This window comes from Taeniopygia guttata, chromosome 1 (assembly GCF_048771995.1).
Source record: "Taeniopygia guttata chromosome 1, bTaeGut7.mat, whole genome shotgun sequence".
NCBI classification, from domain to species: domain Eukaryota; kingdom Metazoa; phylum Chordata; class Aves; order Passeriformes; family Estrildidae; genus Taeniopygia; species Taeniopygia guttata.
Window position 1 is genome coordinate 31,281,645 of NC_133024.1, and position 20,611 is coordinate 31,302,255.

Consider the following 20,611-nt stretch of genomic DNA (forward strand, 5'->3'; position numbering starts at 1 on the left):
AAACATAAACATGTAAAGCTACCCTTTAAGGTTCAAAGACAAATTCAGGAAAGTGACCTCCCTCTATATTGTAATTTATAGAACTGCCTTCTGATCTAGATACGCATCAAAATCCACTCCTGGGCATTGAGTGCTAAAAGGGTGCCCAATTATTGAAGCTGATGATTCAGAGGCTACTAGATGAAGTGACAACTACAGTTCTACCACACCTGCTACCAGCTACAGAAACCTGTGTGTCCTCTCTCTGTTGACTTGAACAATCACTTAAGCTCAAGCCAGTATTTAACTTTTTAGATTTCTTAACACAGGACAACACAGTAAAAAACAATTGAAAAAAAATTAAGTCTTCCTATAGCCAGGAGCCCCCAAAACATATGACAGAATTGCAGTTCTTTCCTGTCACATGCATTACCTTCTGTGCAGGAGCTATGTATTTATGAAAAAGCTCAACATCACGAGGACATTTGGAGAGCACAGTGCTTGTCACTGTCTTGAAAAGATCTTCCATAACCTAATAGAGAAAAAAAGAATGCATGAAAAATAAACATTGCTTAGGTGTCCCATACTATAAATGAAACATGGTACACATCAGCCAAAGGGTACAGAAGGAGTTTCTGTTCTTCTGCATGGCCAGACTGCGTAAGAGGGAGCCACCTCATTAATGCTCCTAATTAGCAGGCTTGCTTAGTAGTTGAAGAGGACTGGAACCTTTGTTTTTGCTATGGGTTTAGGGCTTCAGTGTTGGCTGATGGAGTCAGTATCTTCAGTCAGGTATGTCCAGTGAAAAAAATCACAGCTAAAATATTCAAGCAGCAACCCTGGCTAGCCACAGACATGTTAGAACCATTTGTGGGTCCAGTCTCAGGTTAATTCCTAGTGAGGCATCTGTCCTTTAATAAACAATTCCAGATTTATGTTTCGTTGTTAGAAAAGACAAAACTGAAGGAAAGAGAATTAACATGCAGTGTGTAGAGCAAGCCCATCAAACAGTTCTCAGCTGGAGAGACTCTGCAGTAAGGGCAAAGTGAACATGTACAAGTTGAGTAGAGAGCTAAAGCAAAAGACACATCAATGCAGGGATGTTTGAGAAACTAAAAAGATGCGGTTCCATTTCCCTAAACTAATGTGGATTAACTAAATGACATTATCATCCAATTTGGATATACTTATCCAGTAAAACGGGCTTCACTCATTAAGAAATTAAAATGCCATTAAAAGCCCCCACATGGGATGCTGCATTTTCATCAACCCATTTTAAGTCACTTTCTCTTTTGGTTAATCAAAGCAGACCATCCAAGACACTTGCTGTTGTGCAGACTAAGAGTTCCCATGGCTCCCTGTAGTCTTAGACCAGCACAAAGCAGGTAGTTGACATCTGTGGTATCAACTGATCATCTCACCTCTTATTCAAAATCACCCTCCTATTCTCATTTTCTTTTTAAAAACCGAGCAATGCAGCTGGGGCTGCATGTCATCTCAGCCTGGGAAGGGACAAGGTTTTTCCTACAAAGTGCATCTCAGAGTTCTGGCACATTCCTGGTTGGTTGTGGGTTTTTGGGCTTTTTTTCTTGTTTTTGCTTGTTTGTTTAGTTGTTGGGTTTTTTTTTGTTGTTGGTTTTTTTTTTTTTTGTGAGTGTAACAACTGCTTCATTAATTGCAGAATTGAGAGAACTGAAGTTTCCACTAATGATATCTAGGTGAGCGGCAGCCCCTAGACACCACAAAGCCTGTGACTGTGGAAAGATGAACCTGTGGAAAGGTCAGCAGATCTCAAGAAGAAGCAGTTCCTTCCCACAAGGAACCAGGCCTTACAGGGTAAGAGGAACACAGGGCACAGAAACAAAGCAGCTGGGCTACTGACATAGCCAAGATGAGATTTCAGGCACATTGTACAAACTTATGTTTAGATAAACATCCTTCACATCTGCCCCAAGGTGCTGAAGCACTGCTCTATGCTGGTGAACAACCTCTGCATCCCACCAGCCTAGTGGAGCTGGCAACGCAGTCCATTTGGACTCCTCTGAATCAAACTCAGACTCAAGACTCCTGCATCAACCTGGGCTCTCCTTTTAAAAAAAGGGAAGATGCAAATAAGGGAACAGCATTATCATATGCAGATGAACAGTTTTACGCCTCCTGGTACTCAAACACAGAGGAAATGAAAAGCCAGCATTCCTGCTGCTGAGTGGCAAATAACCAAACAGTCAGCTTTGAACTTTCTTCAAAGTAGCTAGAAAAAGGCTTATGCAAATTAAATTAGAAAACTTCTTAGCAATTCATCTGGTTTCACCAGGCAGAGACGAAGGGATTTTACATTAAGCTTCCTCTTTCTAGAAAATGAAAGTATCATCTGGTTTTGGAAAGGCATGTTGTTTAATTAGCACTTTTTTCCTCATTGTGCGATAAAGTAACAATTAGGTTCCCACAGCATTCAACATAAGCAGCTTCCTCTTGTGGAAAAAAGATGTGGGTGGTATGGGAAAAACAATCTGAGAGATATTTCCAGGTTTGAGACTGAGGTTTTATCCTGGCAAAAAAGACATGGGTCATACACTGGCCTCCTCAATGCTCTTATTTATGCCAAACAAGTACTAGGCACAAACAGTAGATGGAAAAAAAAAAGGAGGAAAAAATATCTCAAACTGGGAATTTATGTCTTTAAGCAGATAGCATAATGAAGGACTGCAAAATAGGCTATAGGAAAAATGAGTGTAGAAATGTAATCACTGACTTGCTGGTTTAAGGGAACACATGAGTATGAGATACAGGTGAAGTGATTGGTTTGAACATATTCTGAAAGAAACATGTTTGACAGGAGACTTACACAGGGGAAAGAAGGCACTGGAATCACAGCAAGTAGCTCATCTCAGAGGTGGGACTCTGGATGTCCCAGAAGCCCGATAATGTGGTTGCTTCACAATGGCGGTGTGGAAATGGTGCTGGTAGGGGGGCAAGCAAGGAGAGCAGCAGTTAAAGCTTTCTCCCCTCCCTCAGTCCTTTTAGCCTTTCTCTTTTGATTTTGACATTTGAAACTTCAGCAGTATCAACATTGGCCTTTCCCAAGCTGCTCTGTTGTTTAATGGTTAGCAGTTCAATTTTGATTAGGAGCAACTCCCAAGGGTATTGCTTAATTTTACTCTGGATCTTTTGATCCTGCAACTTATCCTCTTCCCAAATAAAATTATGACCAGAGTTGAAACAGAGCAAAACATCAATAAAACAGCAGTAAAAGCCAGCAGCAGCAATTGAAGGCACTGTGCACTCCAAGAAAGGTTCAAATCATCATCTTTATTACATAAGAAAAATCAAATGGCCTGCCAGTAGGATTTTTATGTATGTATTTACCTGGGCCATGCATGTGGATGCAGTGTACATCACAGGCTCCTTACACATGAAACACTGACCAGTGGACCACTGTTGTTGCCTCCATGCTTGATCATACCCATTCTATGTATGCACATACACACAGAGGGGAGGAGTCACATCTGATCTTGGTCATAAAATCTCCTCTCTCAGCAATACAACCAACAGCTCAAGCCCCATTTTGGGGAGATGCTGCTGCTGTGCAAGGAAAGAGACTTGTCTGCCCACTGCCACTGCTCCACTGGCCATTGAAACTGAATGTTGATAATTTAGAGAAGAGAACAAGCCTGAGCTATGGCAGCTGGATGCCACTTCAGACAAGGAACCTTCAGTCCTGCAGATAGCCCAATGTCCCTAAAGAGTGCTGTGCAAAACACTTAGAACTAACCCTTCCCATGTGATTACCAGTGTTTGCTCCCTCAAGACTGCAGTCAGACCTGCCCAAGTGCCTCAGACTTGGTACTGAAGACAGAATACTGAGTGAAAACTAGTCTGGAAATCAAATCACATACATGTTTTAGATCCAAGCTCTCTAAAGCTGACACCCAGAATTGGTACCTGACTTCATTTCATGCCTGAACACCCCTCTGTAAAATGGAGGTAATAATGCTCCATGTCACTAGGCTGTAATGACAGCAAATTAATTTTGATGAAGTACATAACCAGTGGAAGACAATACTCCTGCCCTCAGGACACAGATCAAATACTTAGTGTTAAATTGTATGCCCCATCTTAAAGAGAAATAGTCTCCATCCCTTAAAGAGACAATAGTGCTATGATATAATCTTGTTAAGGGAGACTAACACTATGCATAAACTCCTGACAATGCCTTCAGGAAAACGTCCTTCTTGCATTTCCTAACTTTACAGCCTGAATAACGTCTTTTTTTAGCATGGCTTTGTATATGCTTTTGATGAAATTCAATAATGACAATATGGCCTCTTTGAGACTCCATTAGTGTCATGAGTGAAGTGGGATCCTTTAAATATACTGCACTGCTGATACAGTGGAATGAAAAATAGAAGATAATGGCCTACAAATACAACTACATGACACAGCATTGAAGAGAGAGGGAGAGAACAATAACAGGCATCTCAGGGGACAAACAAACCTGAATACCTTGGACCACCAATTCAGGTACTGGTGGGCTGATGGCTCTAGGGAATCCAGACACTTCAACAACTGGACCTCTTCTCCTATCTACCTGACCTTTTTCTAAATCCTTCTCTTTCTCGTCCATTTTGGAGGGGAAGTGCCTTGGGGCAACCTGGTCCAATTTCTTAACTTGACTTACAAAAAGAGGTCCCTCCTTAGACACCCTTACAAGTACTCTGTAGATTAAAGCAGAAATACTATCACCTAGCCATGCAGTGTGAAGTACTGCACTGAGCACATGGGACTTTCCACAGAAAGTATTGTGAAACCAGTACTGTGAGAGTCAAAGCTTCTTTGTAGCACTAAAACACGTTTTGGCACAGAACAGAAGTTTAGATCGCATGATTAAGACACATGAGACTTCACAAGAACTGTGCTACTAATTTAGGAATAACTGAGCACTACTCTGTGCAATTACAGTGGGGAAAAAAGGCCTCTGCTCTAAGACTTCAGGCCCTTTGTTCCCAAATACATGTAGCTTGGTTATTAAACCTCCTTTTTTCCTTTTATTTCATAATGAAAACTGTGTTTCTTTTAGAGCTTTGGCTGAAAGATCTCAAGCCTCACCAGTGAATGGTAAACATGCACATCTTTGTAGCAAGACTCTTTAATGGTGTATAAGCAAATACTTCAAGATGTCCCTGAAGAAGCTGAGCATTCCCAGCACAGTAACTTGTTCAAGTGAGAGCTACTCAGTCCAAACGTCCAATAGCAATTTTAAAAATAAATTTTTAACAATCCAGCTCCTTATGTGAGGACAAAGTTCAGATAATAACCCTGGCCAAGAGCCTTGAAGGCTTTCAACTGGGCATTTTTCACTGAATAAAGAACTTGCAGATGACAACGGACAAAATACCTGATGGGCAGATACATATCAGAACACTGAATTTAGGTCAGTTACACCAGGAGAGACACTCAGGCTTCAAAGCAAATAGCAGGGTTTTCTGCTGATTTTTTTTTTTTGGCTTGTTTTGTTCTAAGAGAGATTGCCCAATGGTTTAAAAATAAACAAAGTGGGAACTCCACTTCCCCAAGTAAAAACACCACAAAATTAAGCCTGTTGGATACAAACTCACTATGAGGAATGCAAAATAATGGCTGCTAGGAGACTTTCTGTTATAGGGAAAGGTGCTTATCAAAGACTTTGGGAAGATTTAAAGAGAGCACAAGCTGAGACTTCACAAGATACTAAGCAACAACAAAGGCAAAATTGAGACGGAGAGTTCCTCCTTTCCCCACAAATAAAAGCCCTACAAATTCCAGAACAGTTCTCAAATCTGATTCTCTGAATTGTCTGAACCGGCTGTCTATACTTCAAAACCCAGAAAATTAGGGTTTTCTGCACAAGTATGTTGATTCTGTGTCTAAGGGCTCAAACACCACTTAACAGAAAACTCTGCTTATTATACTAGATAAAAGTAGTGAAGATTTCAATTGAATGCTGATTAACTAGAGAAACAAGGGGGCTCAGGAATTAAGGTGTATACGTATACACAGGCTGTGCTCTAGGAATACACAAAGCTGTGGAGAAAAGGAGAGACAAAAGGAAGAGCAGGATGTTATTCATGATGGAGCACAGACTCCCAATGGATCAGTCCACACAGCCCAGTGCCATACAGACATCCCAGATTCAGAAGCAGCATACAGAACACACCAGCTGTGCTCTCAGGCCTTGCTGGTTCAGCACTGTTTATAACCCACGCTGAAGAAACCACCACCTGGATGTTATTTTATAAATCTGCAGCCAGTGCCTCAGGTATTTTTCTTTATAGGGTTATTTTTTCAATCACTTTCCACGGAGCTTATCTGATAAATGAGAGTGTGTGCGTATGTTTACATACAAGTCCTACTGGGTATAAGCTGGCTTATGCTGAGTCTAGTAAGGTGTATAGGCATCCATCATGTGGTTAACCTGCTACTGAGAGGTCAATCCTGAAAAATCAAAAGCCAGCTGACTAAGGATTTCCTCCAGTCTTCTGCTAAAGCCACAGTGAACATTGTATGCCAGAAACTTGTTTCTTCTTCAGATTTCAATACAGATTTCAAGGAGACCTTTACAGAGCACACTGCTTAAACACTGCTCACTCAGTGGAAAGGTGCTGAACATTTTGAAAGGCAGAGAGCCACTCATTAGCACTACTCAAGCACATTTACATTCCTGGCAATACAGCAACTGTGGAGCTTCCCATTCAGATGAGTGCTGTGTGCACCTAGATCTTCCCTTCCAAATCATCTCTATGGCCTCACCTCTGCTGAGCAAACCTCCTCCTTGGGAAATACCTGTGCAACCTCTACATGGTTCACACAGGGTGAGAGGAGCTGAGGGTGACCTCAGCTGAGGGCAGGAAGCACAGGAGGAAGAAACCCTGGTACCAGTCCTGCACAAACACCTGGAGTGCCCACCTGCATGATGTCCTGAAGGTTTTCAGTGAAGGAAAGCTCAGCCTCCACCATGTAGAACTCTGCCAGGTGCCGGCGACTCTGCGAGTTTTCTGCTCGGAACGTTGGGCCAAAGGTGAACACATGAGTAAAAGCCCTGCAAGGCAGCAGGGAATAGGCAGGTTAGGTCCAGCACACAACTGGGTCTGTTACACCTAAAGCCCTCACTTTTCTCCCAGCATCTAGAAACAATCACATTTCTAATTTCACCTTTGACAAGTTTAATGGCACTGCTGAATAAGCTGCTGTTATGTTCCTTCAGCCAGGCGTGGAGAAGGGTTATTCACACCTTGTGACTCAGAGACGTTGCACACACACGATTTTCAGCTTTCTCTGCACACAAGTCGTGCTCAGGACACTTTTTGTAACTGTGTAGGAATAAAACTCAACATTCTGCAGAACTGGATAACTAGAGAAGCATGCAGACACTATACCAGTCATGCTATCCTCATCCACTTGCCTTTACACTTCTTTGGTTGCAATGCCTGACCTTCACAGGTGCTGTGAGACCCCAGTGCTCACCAGAGCAGACTGGGCCGTGCTGGTGGAGCTGCTGGGCACTGAGGGGTGGCCAGCGAAGCCCAGCAGGATGGGAGGTGTATGGTGTGCAGTCCCCCTCTAGTGGTAAGACAAAAGTTCATTGCTCAGAGAGCCATGGAGATAAAGAACTGGCCTCTTCCACACCGCTAAAAATGGCTCAGCTGAAAGGGGTCCCGACTGCAGAGAACACATTGGGGAGAACATTTAATGCTGAAGCAATCAATGCATTTGCTATTACAAAGCCGTTTCTCCAGCCACCCTCTGGGTGGCTATTTAAATCCATCCTCTCTTGTTCTGCAGCCATGCCATGATGTGTTTCCACTTCCTTTGTGAGAAACCTCCCTATCAAACACCAACACACCTTTAAAAGTTTTGATTTTATGTGGGAAGCTGCACTCCAAGCAATACCTTTGACACTGTGACCTATGAGCATTTTGAGCTCCTGGACACCCTCAAGCCAGTGAGAAATTCCCAAATACATGCCATGACATCTGTGTTTCCCCTCATGATGCATGGAAAGAAAACCATGATTGGAGAAGAGAGCAATCTGCTTCAGAAAAACCATGAACTGGGCAGCTGCTAACTTTGGTACAACTTCAACTTGATGTTATTTTTAGCTGCAGACAGCATGTAGGAGAAAAAGAACCCGATCAGTAGAGATTAAGCATGGTTTGACACTCATGAAAGGATGCGTGCTAATTGCTGGGGCTGGCATTTGACTTGCATCTTGCTCTGCAAGCTTTCAGCTTAAAAAAGACGTTCACTGAAGTTTCTGAACAGGCTAATTTTGTTAAACTGAAGTTTAAATAAACAGCACTACAAAAAGCAGCATTTTTCCTTTGCCCCTTATGGAGACATCTGTGCTACAAATAAAGGAACACACGCATTCTGCTTCACTCATCTGTTCCCTCATGTCACATGTTGGTTAAAGGTTATGATCCAAAGAAAGAGCACTTTCTTTTTCCTTGAGCTGCCAGTAGTAAACACACCAGAAGCTTCAGGTCAAGACTCTGAATAAATAGCCTGCCTGTAGGTTTCTTTTCCCCATGGCTCTGTTTTCTCTCCTCCAAAAAACACACTGTTTCCACTTTGCTCTTGTACCTGCACTCTCACATATATGACTACAGCATCTACAACCAGCTAGCTAGATTTTGCAGTAAACATCTTCCTTCAAGCATCATTTTCAGCATGCCACTTTTCCCTCTGCTGCCCTTCTCACTTGCTGAGATGTTATTGCACACTTCTGTTACTCCACATTCTCCTTCAAACTGCCCTTTGCTGTAGCATCTACAAAACGTCAGCAATGTTTAGATAAGTGATGTACCAAGACTATTACTCACTGCACAGGTCATTCACTATTATTTCATCAGTTCCTTGTGATCCCCCATCTGTAGCCACCTGTTGTCTTGAGTTATACAGAAACTCATGTTCTTCCTCACATGCCCTTTTTGGTTTGTTTTTTTCCCATGCTCCTAAACAGCACCTGGCATAACAAGGTCTTGGATCCAAACTTTAAGAGCCTCAACTGCTATAGCAATACAAACAACAAATACAAAACAGTGAGTCATGCAGTCAAAATCATTTTATGTTTAAGGCAGAACTGGTCAAAAGCTTTTGTTTGCCAGGTTGTGGAGGCTGGTCTGCAGTGGGAAACAGCAGTTAGAGGCAGGTTCTTGCTCTACCTGCCCCCACGTTTCACGGTTCTGCTAAAATATTTCAATTTGAGGCCCTTCAGTTAAAGAAAGAATTTTTCCTAAATAAATTAGTTAAGTCACAAGTTCAGTTTGTGACTGAGCCAGGATCAAACACAAGATGAAAATATTGTGAAAAGCTTACAATTGCTGTAAGTACTCATTCAGGTCTGCTGAGTATGATGTGTAGGTCTCTAATGTCTCACTAATATGAAGGCCTCAAAGTAACACTGAAAACTAAAGTGTGACACTAGCTGGCTAGCATAAGATCCTTTCCCACAGAGCAACAGCCTGGCTTCAGGGAGAGACAATTCTCAGTGGCTGTTACTGTAGGTTACTGTGGCAGGACGGTTTCCAGTAACCCAGACTACTAAGAGCACTTTGAACTGCACTTATTTCCTACTGATCAGCAGCCCAAGCATTATGACTAGTTGCTCATCTTCCAAGGGGCTTGCTGCCTGCAAGATACCTAAATGAATCAGAAATAAAAACCCTCACCCTCTTATTACTCCAAGATGTCAGCCATGGTCAAACACTTCATAGTCAGAGATCAATTTTGTACTGCAAGAATAAAGCCTCTCTATGCCGAAGACAGCTTTTGTGGAGGGCAAGTGCAGAACAACTCCCACTGGAACCAATTTCTGTCTTTCCTCAGCTCTAGGCACTTGTACACAGAGAACCACCTATGTTTACAAAACAAACCATTAGTACTGCGACTCTATGGACTACCCCAAGAGACAGTAAGTGTAAGGGGTTTGTGATAGCCTGTAGAACCTAACATCACTGGTGTGGGGCTGAATTTGTCTGACCCTTGAAAAAAGGGAAAAACAACACTCACCCCTAGCCCCCCTCCCCATCAAATAAACCCCATCTGCAGGGAGGGGAGGAATCATTAATTTCTCAGGCTAACTCTAAAGGGAAAAAACAGATACAAGTGACTGTGAGAACTTCCCCAGGATCCTGGGACCCTGGCAAAGGGAAACTAGCCAGATGTCACGCTGGCAAGGCGATCAAAGGAGCACAGTAAATGCAAGTCATCTGGTAACAGCAATGCAGCACTGACCAGAGGCCTGGACAAAACAGAGAACACAGCTAAAAGAACATATAGTACTGTTATCAGCTCTGTGCATGAACAATTATTTTCCATCCAGGCATTTTATATACTGTTTACTGTGCCCTGCCATTCAAGATGTTAAGCAAATGCCCACTATACAAATCAAGTCTTTATTTGTACTTCATCTGCTATAAAAAACTTATCTGTGATTTGAGACACTGCTGTATCACACTGAGCATGTACAGATATATCAGAAAAGAGGGATGGGAGTTGACTCAGTTCTGATTTCATGGTACTGAGAGCAAACCCAGTCATTTTGTTCTGTGTGCATTCAGCACCTAGCACAATAGAGCCTCAGTGCAGGGCTGTGACTCCTATGCTCTATGATGCAAATAATCAATCATTAACATTCCCAGACCTCTGCAAGACTTCCAGTGTTTAAAAATAACTTGAAATTTCTGTCTAAGTATCCAAAAATGCCTAGGTCAGTTTGAGTTGTGGGCACTCAAGGGTCTTGAAAAAAAAAATCAGTAGTGCTTATTCCTCATCTCCAACAAAAGCATACACACAGGAGAGGAAAAAAAAAAGCTCACTAATCTGTTGAGCCTTTTTCCTTAGCCATTACAGGCAGAGCAGTAATGTCTGTAACACTCTCCTTGTACGTGCTACCAAAGAATACAAGAGAGGCTTTGAAATGAGTCCTTTTGCAGGCAGCTTTGCCCAGATCAGAGCTCTGGACAGCAAGCCTGAGAGCATTTATGCAGTTCACAGGCACTGCCAGGGTCGACACCACAAGAAGGCACAGAGCTGCTTAATTAATTGCTCCCTTTCTGTGACTGTATTTTGTTATGCCCAGTTCTCTGGGAAAATTTGAGAGCTTAATGTGGAGGCCAAGACAATACCCACAGTACTCATTCCAACACACTGAAATGCATCAAAAGCCAGGGCCCCATCCTGCAAAATGCTGAGCTTTCTCACCCCAGCGCAGTGAAGGGCTCAGCCACTTTTAGCTACAGGCTCCCAGGAGTCCCTTTGGACACCAAAGCAGTACCTGGAAGTGTTGCTGGGACACAGCCACCCTCTGCACGGATGGGGGAGGCTCACTGCTGCACAGGCCACACTTGTGTTCTCTGCCCTGTGAACAGCCAGGAAGGGAGAAACTTCCCCCCTTTCACCTTTATTTCACACACTACTAAAGCAGTCTCCAGAAGCAGCCACCTTTGGGAGCTTTCTGCCAGGCAGAATGAAAGCTCATTTCAATTGAGTGCACTGACATTTCATTAGAGAGGAAGTGAGAAGAACCAATAGAGAAGTAATAAGTATCTGTACCCAAAGCTGCTTCAAATCATTCTTTTAATTAAACTTATGCAATGTTTGTAGGCCACAACATCTCTGCCTTACTGGCAACTTTTATGGTACAATCCAAATAGAATTAATTGTGCTGATGGTTCCCAAGCCAGGAATGGATTGTGCTCCTTTTCTGAGCCAGGACTCCACGCTGCTCCCGAGGTAATAAAGACTTATTTGTGCTGTCGAACCAAGGGCATATAACTCTGAACAAGGCTATTAATCAAGAAAATGCAATCCCTGCACAGTCAGCTTACAACCAATGCCAAGGTCACACCACACAGTAGTGACACAGCTGGAGGCAGAAGCAGGTTCCTGTGACTCAGGGCTAAGCACTAAAACACACCAATACACACAGGGAGCGAAGATGTTTCTCAAAACTTCATCACTCCAATGATTTCTACGGTAAGCCATAAACATACGCTACTGACATGGCAGAGGGGGAGCAATTTGTTTTCACAGTGCCCTTGCTGTCACCCCAAAATAAAACACATACCTATGTAAACAAAAATATATTGATTACTCTGGCAAGATCTGCAGGGCCGAGTTAAGCTGAACAGTAACTGCTAAAATGAATGCAGCACATAACCCTTCAACACAGTGTGTTCCCCTGCACATAATGCACCAACCTCTCCCTGCCATACAGACTAAAATCTAGATTGCAGGAAAATCTAGAAACAATAACTTCTAACCCAACTACTAAGCAACACACAATGCCAGCAGAGGAGGAGAAACCTTCAGCAAGGTGACCCTGAAGCCAAGGAGTTTATCTACTCATTGTCTTTTCTCTTAGGAAGTGAAGAATTTAATAAAGTGAACCATCTGATTTAATTCCACTCTGTTGTGGCATGACCAAATTCATTTTGAGCATGGAAGACCTGCCTGCTCCACTGAAATAAGCAGGTGACTTTGCTCAGCTGACAGGATGCACCAGTTAGCTGCAGTGCTTGACCTGAACATAAATGGGATTGTTCAGGGATGCCGAAATTTGTATTTTGAAAGATGTTCTGGCCCTGTGCACAAAACCACACACACCGGCAACCATTCAAAAGATCAGCCCAATGTTTCCCAGGTCTAGTTTTTGGAGGAGCTGGAAGTCCAGGGCTCCTAAGGATGATAGTGAGGTACAGATGCCCAGCAGTGTTGACAAGAGGCAGAATATTTTAAATCCTTGATCTGGGTAGACTGTGTTAAAACATACTTGTCAGAGTTGGATAGAAATATCTGCGTTTTAACCTCAATGTACAAATAATATTCCCATTACTATTGTCTGGTGGTCTGGATTCTGCCCAGTGAAAATGCACATTTCTGTTGAAAAGGCAACAGAAGGGACTGAATTTTACCCAGAAAAATGAGTTTTTAAAGACTCTCACAGGCCATTTCTGCTTGCCCTCTGGGGAAATGCAGATGAGAAAAGCTGCATCTTGACAAGGACTTTTGTAGCACTATGTGAGGCTTTGGCCTGGGCAGCAGAGTTGGTGTACTGAGTGCTGAGCTTTCGGCTCATGCTGTGGGATGGTTCTGTACTTCCTTTTGTAAGCAGCCAAAAATAAACACATAAATTAAAAAAAAAGAAAGCTGTCTAAGTTCCCAGACAGGGACTGGGAAGTGCCAACTTCCCCCTGCAGCCAGTCAGACCGAAGTAATGCAGCAGCTTCTCTCACTGTAACCTCCAAAGGGATCCACAATCCCAGGAGATCGCAGGTGCACAGCACCCTCCTGCCACACTCCAGGACCTGCTCTCCCCTTGCCACAGCCTCTGCTCCAGCTTCAGCGGCACAAAACAGAAGATGGGCCAAGGATCCTTCCCACATCATCTTCCTCTGCTTGAATATGATCCAGGCACACTTGAGTAATTAACAACAAAGTGACCCATATACCCTAATTAACTGGCAAAGCACCTAGAAGTTTATTAAACCTCACAGCAGAGCTAGACACTGGATTGTTAGTCTACAGATGGCAGGAGAATATGGGAAAACTGAGGCAAAGGACATTAAGAGTTACACAGAACCATAGAAGTCATCTGCTCCAGGCTCAAAGACCTCATCAGCCTGGGTCCTCCACCCTTCTGTGCAACAGTACTGTACTTTATTGTCAGTGGAGTCTTGCTTTGTCCTAGTTTTAATATTATTGTTTCTAATTAAAGTCAATAAAATGACCGATTAGCAATGAAAATTCAAGCTGGGTTGATGAAAGCCACCAGAGTAGTTGAGGATTTATTCAAATAATTATTTCCTGTGCTCTAGCTAACAGAAATATTCTACAAAGGAGCGATACAAAATGTTCCAAAGTTTTAAATAAAACAGGTAGCTAAGATGTTTTTCAAATTTTATCATCCCATTGACTCCTGCTCTAAGGCATTAAAATACATTACCAACATGTTGGGAGGGAACCACTGGGTTAAATCTTTTTCCTTTCAAAGTGGAAAAAACCCATGTTCTTAAAAAATTGCATTATAACAGCCAGGAAGAGGATAATTAGTTTAAATTTTTTTTTTCATTTTTCAGATGGACATTGGTTTTATGAACTCTGCAAGTATCAATCACAACATGAAAAAGCATCAGTGGGTGCATTACTGAACAAAGGGAGTCATGGTTCAGGCCAAGTTCCAAAATTTGGGTGTAACTACTTAAAACCTCCAAAGCCTCAAATTCTACAGTAACTAGACAAAGTAAGCAACTGTATCCAAAAAATTACTAAAATCCATATAAAATGCAACATGTTTCAGCTGACTACAAGACGTGTCTACATTCTATTCTGCTTTAGGACAATAGCAGCAAATCGAAGAACTTCAGGGAATGTGCTAATGGATTTGTGCATCAATTTCAAGGAAAGCTGTGGGAGCAAATAGGAATGAAGCTGCCTGACTTCACATCTCATCCTGGAGCTACCTCCTGAGGCATAGAGACTGCTTGAGAAGCAGGAGCTGCAGCCTGGACACAAGACAGGTTCATGCTCTCCTAAGCCATCAAGCTTGCCATGGTGTCATTTTGCCACTGATGGTCAGCTGAGCTGCCCACAGGCTTCTTGCCTGCCTCAGTCACAAAGTAAAATGAGTTTCCAGGAGTCACCACGAATGTGGCTATTATGGCATGGAACATGTGGTCAGAGGGCTGTGACAGCCAGTACTGTCACTCACAAAGCCACAGCTGCTAAAACCCCTGCAGCTCCCACAGTGTTGCCAGGGCACACGGGTGAAGTGCAGCTACAGGGCCCCACACACATGTTCTCCTGACACAGATCCTACAGCACCTACCACTGACTGGAACAGGGATGACGAGGTACTCAGAGAAGGAAAAGGGACTATGCACTGGATTCAAGACAGAAACATACTGGTTCAACTTAGCCTACTTCTAGAATGAGGACCAAGAATTTCAGCTGAGGACCAGTTTCACCAGTTGAGCATAAAACTGGCTCTTCTCTTGCTACCTGCACCTGATTTGTACAGCAAGGACATAACACAAAGAGCACATAGTTCAAGACTGCTGGGACTGCATGCAGCCCTCCATGTGAGGATCCCAGGAACTGCAGCTAACCTCAACACACACTCACCATGCTTGCAAGCAATTACCTGCTTACCCTCCCCAAAAGGTGGAGAGGAAAAAAGGACCAGCAGGATATCCATGTGGATTGCAAAGCTCCAACTAACCAAGCAACTCTAGACTCACTGTTGCACCTACAGAGTTCATCTATTTCATCCCAGTAATACAAAGTCATTAACAATCACTGCAGCAGTCATGAACCAGACTGAAGTATGCAGCAATTGATTAAAACCAGACATGTCACGGTTGCTTTTTATAGATCCAATTAAGTGTCAGCCTAATTAATGGAAGTTAGTGCACTAATTATAAGAGTCTGCATTATGACTCAGACTCAAACAAATGTTGTGCAAGAAATGTCAGAAATTTTTGTTCAGACATCCAAGATAAATAATTACACTTATTTTTGTTACTTCTTAGCAACAGGAATGTTATACAACTGGACATCATTCCTGCAGCTGCATTCAGAAGAATTTAAAATTGTACAGTGTGCAGCAAATATTTGTTTAAAGACAATGTAATCTGTTTCATCATTAGCAAGTAATTTTGGAATCAAATTTTAATAGTGTGTGTTGCCAGACTGCTGAGAATGAAACCGCTTTTATGGAAGGCAGCCTCAAACACATCTCTTTTGAGCTCAGCAGTGTTTTCTTGAACATCAAAATGACAGCTCTCTCTCTCTCATTCGCCATCCTCTATGCTTTGAAAAACACTGAAGTACTGGCATTTTAGAAGAGGAATCAGTGTGATTTTAGTACCTTCTGCAAACAACAGGAAATTCACTGAGTTCAGCTCTCTACAAACTCAGGCAGACACAGCCAAAATAGTCTGGATGACTGAAATGCTTTTTAAATCCTCTCTGCAACCTGCAAAACTAATTGTAGGATTGCAGAGAACATCTGGATTAGGCAGAAGAGCAGCAGAATAGATGATGGTTTAGCAATCAAGGGGATGTGCTTGAGGAGAGAGGGATTAATTATGCTGCATCTAAACCAAGTTTGATAAGTAGGTGTTAGCAGGCAGAAGTCTGAATGAAAGGCTGAGTTTTTAAGTTAGCAGGAAAAAAACAAGTCTCGGGGATGTTGAAGTGAAATTGAGCTAGAAAGATACCATCTTCACCAAGATGAATTGTGCCTGAAATAAGTGGAGAGGACAATGAGAACAAAGGCAAGAAAAAAAAACTAAGAAGAAGAAAATCAGTTGGGCTGCAAGGGATCTCAGGAGGTCATTGGCTCAGTCTTCTGTTCAAAGCAGGGTCAGCAAGAAGGCCAGAGCAGCTCAAGGCTCCACCTAGCTGTGTTTCTGATGAAGAGCACACAGTTTCTCTTGTCAATCTTTTTCCATGCTTGACTGATCTCTCCATTATCTTCCCCGCTATGTCCACAGAGCACTTCAATTTTCTCAACTTATTCCCACTGCTTCTTGTCCTCCTGTCATTCACCACTGCAAGGAGTGGGCCTGTCTTCGGAGAACCTCCTTGCAGGTCCTAACAGGCTGCTATTAGGTTGCCCTTCAGCCTTTTACCCATTTGCAGGAAACTTCAAGACAATGTGAGATGAACAAGAGAGGAGAAACCTAGTGAAGGCCTGATAAGAGAGAGAATAAACACGGCTGAGGAAGGCAAGGAATATGAGATAACTTATGCTGCCATTTAGGGAGGGGATAGCTCCCAGAAGTAAAAGCAATTTTATTTAAGCTCATGATGCAAAAGGCAGAACAGACAGGGCCTGGGATGAAATGTGGCACATGGGAAAAACACTGATGTTAAACTATTAACAAGAAGGGCTGAAAAGAGACGAGCAGGTCCAGCCTGTGGGAAAGGAGAATAATAAAAAAATAAAATTACTGCAGCCAGTGAACTGTACTTCTTGACACCAAATGGCTTTGGCTGTCTCCAGTATGCTTCTGAATCATCCTCAGCTGTTACAGACCCTCCAGCCCAGTTCAGGTCCCCAAGGGGGCCTTTGTCCTCACCAGAGGATTGAGGGGCAAGGAAATACCACATGGACTTCACAGCAAACCAATGACATTTTGAAGCAGCTATCAGGACACAGACAGCCCTACACTTGTACCACACACACTGGTTACTGACTCATCAGAGACCGAGGAGACTGAAGGGGAGAGCTGTATTACTGAATAAAGACTTTTCTGGAGACCTTAAAAAGCCCATGGATTTACAGCAACTGACAATGATTCAGACACGCTGAGCAGACAGCCCAGATGCCATCACTGCTAGGATGAGGCACAAAGAAATGAGAAGTTGTGCCAAGTAGGCTGTTCGTGTCACACTGAGACAAGATGAACTCCTCTGACCTTGCCTTCAATAACAAGCACACACAGCACAGCAGACGGTCAATAAACGCAGGAACATCTCTCTTCCCACTTTTCCTCAAAGTAAAAACTCACCAACTATAAATGGCTCACTGCTCTCTCCCGTGATCGGGAATAACATCCCAAGCAACCCTGCCATGAAACAGAGCCCTGAGCCCTGGACAATGCACAGGCATGGGCATTCAGGTGATCCCCTGTGGTCTGCAAGGACACAGAAGATGTGATTACAGATTCATCTGGTAAGTCTTCTCCATACCTCCCTTTCCAGCCACAGCTTGGAGGTTGCTCATGAGCTCTGTAAAGCTAAAAGCTAACCCCAAAATTACATGACTTCTGCTTGGCCTTCTGCTCCCCTTCTACATACACCTCCCCAAAGACAAATTCCTACCTGCCTCTCATATCTATCCTGCTCCACTTCTACTTTGTCATGGACTTCTGGAGGATTTGTCTCTCTTCCAAGACCTACATGTCACAAGAGAATATGGGTCAAGACTGTGTGGGGAAGGTTCTCCTCAGCATTTCTATCTCAGTCTCTTCTCACAAATTCTCAGGAACAAAGTGTTCTCGAGAGCCTCAAGACTGCAACACTTAACATTATACCTAAGCTAAGGGTAATTTTCGAAGACTAGATAATTTTATAGACAGAATTTAGCCTGGCTAAAACAAAGGGTAGATTTCATGGAATCAAATCCAAAACAGATAAATCTTTACTGTTTTACCTGATTTGTTGATTGGGAAGACCAGAATATTCCCATTTTGGAGGTGGAAAACTCACTTTTTACTACTCTAAAACTAAGGGTCAAAGTGTCAAGTCTGTCAAAGAGAGACTTCTCTTTCATAATGTGCTTGGTTTTCATCTATACTGAATTTTCCCAATAAATTAACTAAATTAGTACATTGAGTAGCTGGCATGAAATGAGCACAACAATCCTTATTTGAAGGCACATTTTTCTGAGTAGCTGCAATGTAGATTCTCCTCAGACACGGTACTTCAGCCAAATCACTGCTGGCCAGCTGGACTGCTGCTAGAGCCTTAGATCTCAGGCAGGTTACACTGCAGTTGTTTGCCATGTACCAAGCGGGGCTCATCATGAACTTATGGTGACTTTAAAAACACTCCTAAAGTGATCAGTTACTGTGGAGCGGAAACCTTCTGAAAATGGGAGGGATAAAATACTAGCTTTGGAAAACGTGAACTTTAAAGATTGGCCTTTTCATCAGGGAGTTCTGACCTGTATTTCTAATAGTGTTTGCTGTCCATGCCTCATATGCAATGTTGAGAATCACTGCTGGAGTTTTTTTATGTAATCACTGTAGCATAGTTTAATTGGCTGCTGATAAATAGCTGCAGTGGAATTGTTCAAAGGGCAATTTTTGCATACAAATCAAAACATATAAATTTTTTCAGAAATCCCTTTTCTGCTTGGTTTGTTCTCCCTGAGTGACATGGTCTCTTCTCAGACCAGCTCAATGTCTGCGATATGCTGAAATACTCAAGCTAGATATTCTTGATAGACAGGATGTTCCTCATGTGGTGCCCTGTCTGCTGCAGCCAAAGCACAGGTCACTTGGCAGCAGAAGACTGGTGTCATCTCAGATATTAGCTGGGAAAAGTTAATGAGAAAGAGGTTTGTTTAACTGAAGGAGGGCAGATTTTGGTCCCTGGAAGATGGGATGGCATGAGTCTGTATGTGTTAGACCTAACTGACTGTCACACGTTGTGACCTTTACTGAAAGACATAATTCCACAATTCAACTAAGTCCAAAGAAAGAATATGGACTCTAATGATCCACCTGAAATACAATCTCACTTGATTACATCAGGCTGTATCCCTTAAGCAGTACACAGCCTACTCTAAGATAAAGCTAAACTTGGCAGATTACCTGTCTGGTAAATACTTTTTCCATTGATATCACTCAGATGCACCTTGCTCTCTAAGGATGGATAAATAAAAAAATCAATGCTCTTCAGCATGCAGTACACTACAGCTTCATGTTCTTATTTTGCAGTAGTGTGTTGTTCTTACAGACATTTTGAATGAATCTAGGGCCATCTAAATTTAGATGTGTCTATTCGTAATGGAGCATAGCTGTTCTGGGAACCTGCTCCTTTTATTTTTATTTTATTTAAGTACACTGAGTTTTTGAGGCCTGCAGCTCAAGTGGTATTGAATCCCTTCAGTCTTCAAAAATAAATGAAGCTCTTCTAGATGCAAAAGCACTGCAATATGCATCACACAGCATTAACTCTCTAGATGCTGTGAGACCCTCCAGAGCATAGAATCACTGAATGATTTTGGAAGTTACCCAAAGACAATGTTGCTCTAACTCATGGGCAGGAACACCTTCCACTACCCTACGTTGCTCAGAGCCCCATCCAACCTGGCCTTGAACACATCCAGGGATGGGGCATCCACAGCTTCCCTGGTAAAACTGTGCCAAGTGCCTCACCACTCTCAAGTAAAGAATTTCTTCCTAATATCTAATTTAAATCTTCCCTCTTTCAATCTGAAGACATCTCCCCTCATCTTGTCACTCCACGTCCTTGTCCAAAGCCCCTCTTCAGTTCTCTTGTAGCCCTTAAGTATTGGAAGAGGCTCTAAGGTCTCCCTGGAGCCTCCTCTTCCCCAAGCTGAACAACCCCAGTTTCTTCAGCCTGTGTCCATACAAAAGGTGCTCCAGTTCTCTGTCTAGGCTGGCCTCTCACCAGCCTAGACAGACACTATCCCATCATCCAGCCACTACCACTCAGTCCATTTCTGGAAGATAACCATGGCATATATCTAATGGATACCAAAATTACCAGTTGGGAATATCCCACAGACAAAGACAAAAACTTCTAATTTTGCTCACCCTGCCATTACTTCCAAATGGAGCTGGCCAGAAACTGTCAGGAAGGCAGGCACATTGAAGAAATGGGTGTTTTCTGCAGACTCCTTGGCCTCTCTCGATGTCTGTAACAATGAGCAATAAGTCAGACTATTGCTGTTTAAATAAAAAGCACAGCACACAGCTTATTTTCCCTCTTTTCAAAGCATCGATTTTCACTTTTCTACCACTATGAACAGAGAGGAGGAAGAGAAGAATCTCTGTCTTTTGTAGTTTGAAGCTTCATATAGCATTGCCTTCAAAATTCAATTTCAAGTCTGATG

General features: G+C 42.7%; 1 protein-coding gene across 4 annotated transcripts in view; it reads right to left on the minus strand.

Moving 5' to 3' along the window:
- The window catches only part of NARS2 (asparaginyl-tRNA synthetase 2, mitochondrial), a 48,488-nt gene that overhangs the window by 12,751 nt on the left and 15,126 nt on the right, over window positions 1-20,611 (minus strand). The window contains exons 6-8 of one of the 4 annotated variants that reach the window (XM_002190220.7): window positions 20,313-20,413; window positions 6,922-7,054; window positions 413-511 (exon numbers count right to left, since the gene is read on the minus strand). In XM_002190220.7, the coding sequence (XP_002190256.5) occupies window positions 413-511; window positions 6,922-7,054; window positions 20,313-20,413 (333 nt within the window). The remainder of the gene's footprint in view (window positions 1-412; window positions 512-6,921; window positions 7,055-20,312; window positions 20,414-20,611) is intronic. The other 3 variants (XM_072926772.1, XM_041715118.2, XM_072926769.1) reach the window with 3 other exon arrangements.